Source organism: Salvelinus namaycush, unplaced genomic scaffold (assembly GCF_016432855.1).
Source record: "Salvelinus namaycush isolate Seneca unplaced genomic scaffold, SaNama_1.0 Scaffold2132, whole genome shotgun sequence".
NCBI lineage: Eukaryota > Metazoa > Chordata > Actinopteri > Salmoniformes > Salmonidae > Salvelinus > Salvelinus namaycush.
In genome coordinates this window covers 8,106-11,385 of record NW_024058934.1, presented here as the reverse complement: position 1 = coordinate 11,385, position 3,280 = coordinate 8,106, and the positions used below count along the sequence as shown (strand labels likewise).

The 3,280-nt window shown below is 42.4% G+C and overlaps 1 protein-coding gene across 1 annotated transcript; it reads left to right on the top strand.

Moving 5' to 3' along the window:
• Positions 1-284: 284 nt before the first annotated feature.
• LOC120038326 lies at positions 285-3,019 on the top strand. Its single transcript, XM_038984117.1, has 3 exons — positions 285-294; positions 1,778-2,644; positions 2,749-3,019. The coding sequence occupies exons 2-3, from the start codon at positions 1,805-1,807 to the stop codon at positions 2,812-2,814; spliced, it is 906 nt and encodes a 301-aa protein (XP_038840045.1). The 5' UTR covers positions 285-294; positions 1,778-1,804; the 3' UTR covers positions 2,815-3,019.
• The last annotated feature ends 261 nt before the right edge of the window (positions 3,020-3,280 follow it).

Sequence of the window (3,280 nt, the reverse complement as noted above, 5' to 3'; positions counted from 1 at the left end):
TGTGTATTAGGTAGTTGTGGAATTGTTCAATTACTTGTTAGATATTACTGCACTGTTGGAACTAGAAGCGCAAGAATTTTGCTACACTCACATTAACATCTGCTAACCATGTGTATGTGACCAATAAAATTTGATTTGAACAAAGAGAGCAGCAGTGCCTGGACTTTGCAGTCTCCCTCTCCAAGCCCCCCTTCTGAGACTGGCTGTCTGTTGAGAACAAGTGACAGGCAGAACCTCGCAACCACCTCTATTTTCCAAACACCAGAATGCAGTTTTTTAGTCTATGATTGCCATGTGAGTGGTCAAAAAATCTTAGAAAATAAATGAATCACACAATTGTACCTAAAGCGATCAAAGTTTATGTATTAAAATCTTAATATTGCCAGGTTGGTTTTCACAGCTGTTTCACAAGGTAATATTATTAGTTGTAAATTATCCTTTGATCGTAGATATTTGCTCCACGTTATTCTTGTATTCTAGGACCTACAATAGATGTTGCATAGTACACAAGGGTTGTACTAATGAGCGATGCGAGATAGAAAAATAATAATTGGGGGACTACTGAAATTATATTATTTCAGTGTAGATAAGGGAAAAGGGTAGGTTAAAATAAAAACATGATAGCCAGACAAGCTATCAAACGAATTTGCACATAAATGGAGTAGAAATTAGCTGACTTCGTGATGTGTAAGGTAAATAACTCTTGTCAAGCAGATTACACGTTCTTTGCCTTTTCCGAAAGGTAGCAATGTTTAAGACCGAACATGAAATCTAATGTTAACAAGGTACCCAAAAGTAGCTCGAATTAATGTTTTCATTGTATTAGCTTAAAGCTTGTTAAAACAGCGAAATTGTCGCGGAAATCAGCCTTGTTGGCATAGCGACGATGACAATGTCATTTACGCCTTAATGATCATCACAGCGTTGATAAACAACTGACGATAATATTTGGCATGACAGGCCTCCATTGATTTTGTTAAAATGTTTGAGTCACTCAGCATAAGAACAAGGCAAAAGCCCCCCTCCTCCTCATATCTCTGGTAGGGGAAACACTGAAGATATCCGTGTAGCGAACATTCGTGTAAACTCGAGAGATCAGGCGTTTACAAGGCTACTATTGACCAGAGCCAAAAGGAGTGTCAGTTGGGATTGGGCCTGTCAAAGATCAGCCACAGAGATGTGATTGGGAGGTCTCGCCAGAGCTGTAGTGAATGCAGTGCACACTTGAGCCATCTCGATCATGGACACAGATTTGTTGGTAATCTGGAAATTAAGATGAATTAAAAACTAAGACTGGTGAATTTGTAATTGTTTTTCAAGAGTGCGATCTAGCAGGCGTATTCTTTAAATCTGTATCCTTGAAATACGCGAGCATGGTTTTACGCTCAGCAAGCAATTATAACACACTGACTTGAGCTAAATTACATAAAGAGGAACCACATTCGTGGCAGCCAGAATATAATGAGAGGTAATTCAAGTATGTGGTTTTGTTCCTTGGGTTAGTACGAATCCGAATATTACGCAACATATTCTAGGACTAATGTGGATTCCTAGTCATTATGACGCAGCTGTCACAAATCGTTGAAGAATCGGGAGGGATTCATTTCGTCAGTTGCTGTCAACTTCGAGCATTACCTGCGTCTTACCAGTGTATTTTACTTAATTGTTTCCTTATCCGTGTCTTCTCGTGATATTGAAAAGTCATTAGCTAGTCTACTTGTTTCTTTTCAAGCAATTATTATTGAACAAGTGTCTTTCTTTTATTGGGTGATCAAAGATCCTGCATCCATAAATTCAGCTTGTCATGGATGGAAGCTCAAGTTGTGGATGGCCATGTGCAGGCGATAGTTCACTACAGCCCCCCTCCCCTCCTGAGGCCCTCCTGGTGAAGGTGCAGCCTGTCGTGGATCAAAGCCCAGTGGACAATTCAACACAGATATGGACACGGCCCCTCTCCCCCGAAGACCTCCTAAATCAGATGCAGCTGCTCCGCCAAGAGCTTGGCGAGTTGACTGCATTAATGCAGCCTGTCGTGGACCAAAGCAGCAACGCTATGGAGGCTTCACCACAGCGCCCTCCCACACCTGAATCTTTCCTGTGCCAACAAGGGGTTGCCGACCTGATTGCATTAACTGAACCTGTCCTGCTGGATCAAAGCCCAGTGGACACTTCAACACAGATTTGGACACGGCCCCTCTCCCCCGAAGACCTCCTAACACAGATGCAGCTGCTCCGCCAAGAGGTTGTGGAGCTGAGTGCTTCAATCAGCCAAGTTCTGGATGAACCCGAGACAAGCTATTTGGACGCACCGACACCACCTCTCCCTAAAGCCGCCTGGGCCTACAAGGGTGAGCCTCAGAGGGCCCTGAGCCGGTCCTCCATCTCTAAGAGTGTGTGCATTTCATGGCCGTACTCCATCTACCCTCACTTTGACCTCATCGGCCAACCAGTTCCTGAGGAGAAGCCTGTGGTAATGGTTGACAAGGCTTCCTCAACGCCCAAGAAGATGTCTTTCTGGAGGAGGCTGGTATGTTGTTTTGGGAAGAGGAACAAGACTGGATCCACTAAGAACAACAAGGTCAAGAAGAAGACCAAGGCAAAGGGGGAGAAGACCAAGGTCCAGGAGAAGACCAAGGTGGAGAAGGTGAGATGACCACTGGCTCATCAGTCATAAATATAATTGTTATTATGTGCCAGTGTACACCTTGACCTCTCCTCTAAAGTCTTGTTTCTGTTCTATGCTTATAGGACACTGCCATGACCAGGGGATGTTTCTCCACGTATTTCAACCTCATAAAACTGCTCACAAAGTAATACGACAAACGGGTGAAGAAGTGAACCAGGACTTTTATCGAATTGTTTTTCCTATAGAGTCAGCGGGAAAAACCTGGTTGCCTGATCCAAAGACAAACACATCCTATCCATCAGAATATCCCGAATGGGAGAGATCATAACATACTTATCAAGGCTGGGGTGGTTAATGTTGTTAATCATGTTTTCAATAAAGTTTTCTAAATGATCTACAGATTCTACGTGACTTTCATATTATGATAACTTTAGGGTTCTGACATGAGAAAAAAGACTCAACATCAAACCCAATGTGGTGATCTGATAATAAAAATTGTGGGTTACAAATCTGGAGAAGTTAAAGCTCCTTTTAAAACACTATCATTCAGCACCCTATGTTGATATGGGTTGCTAAGTCTTATCAATCAAAGAGAAGGTTGTTGATAAAATAAGACTGCCCACCACCAGACTAATTTAAAAGCAGTTTAAATAA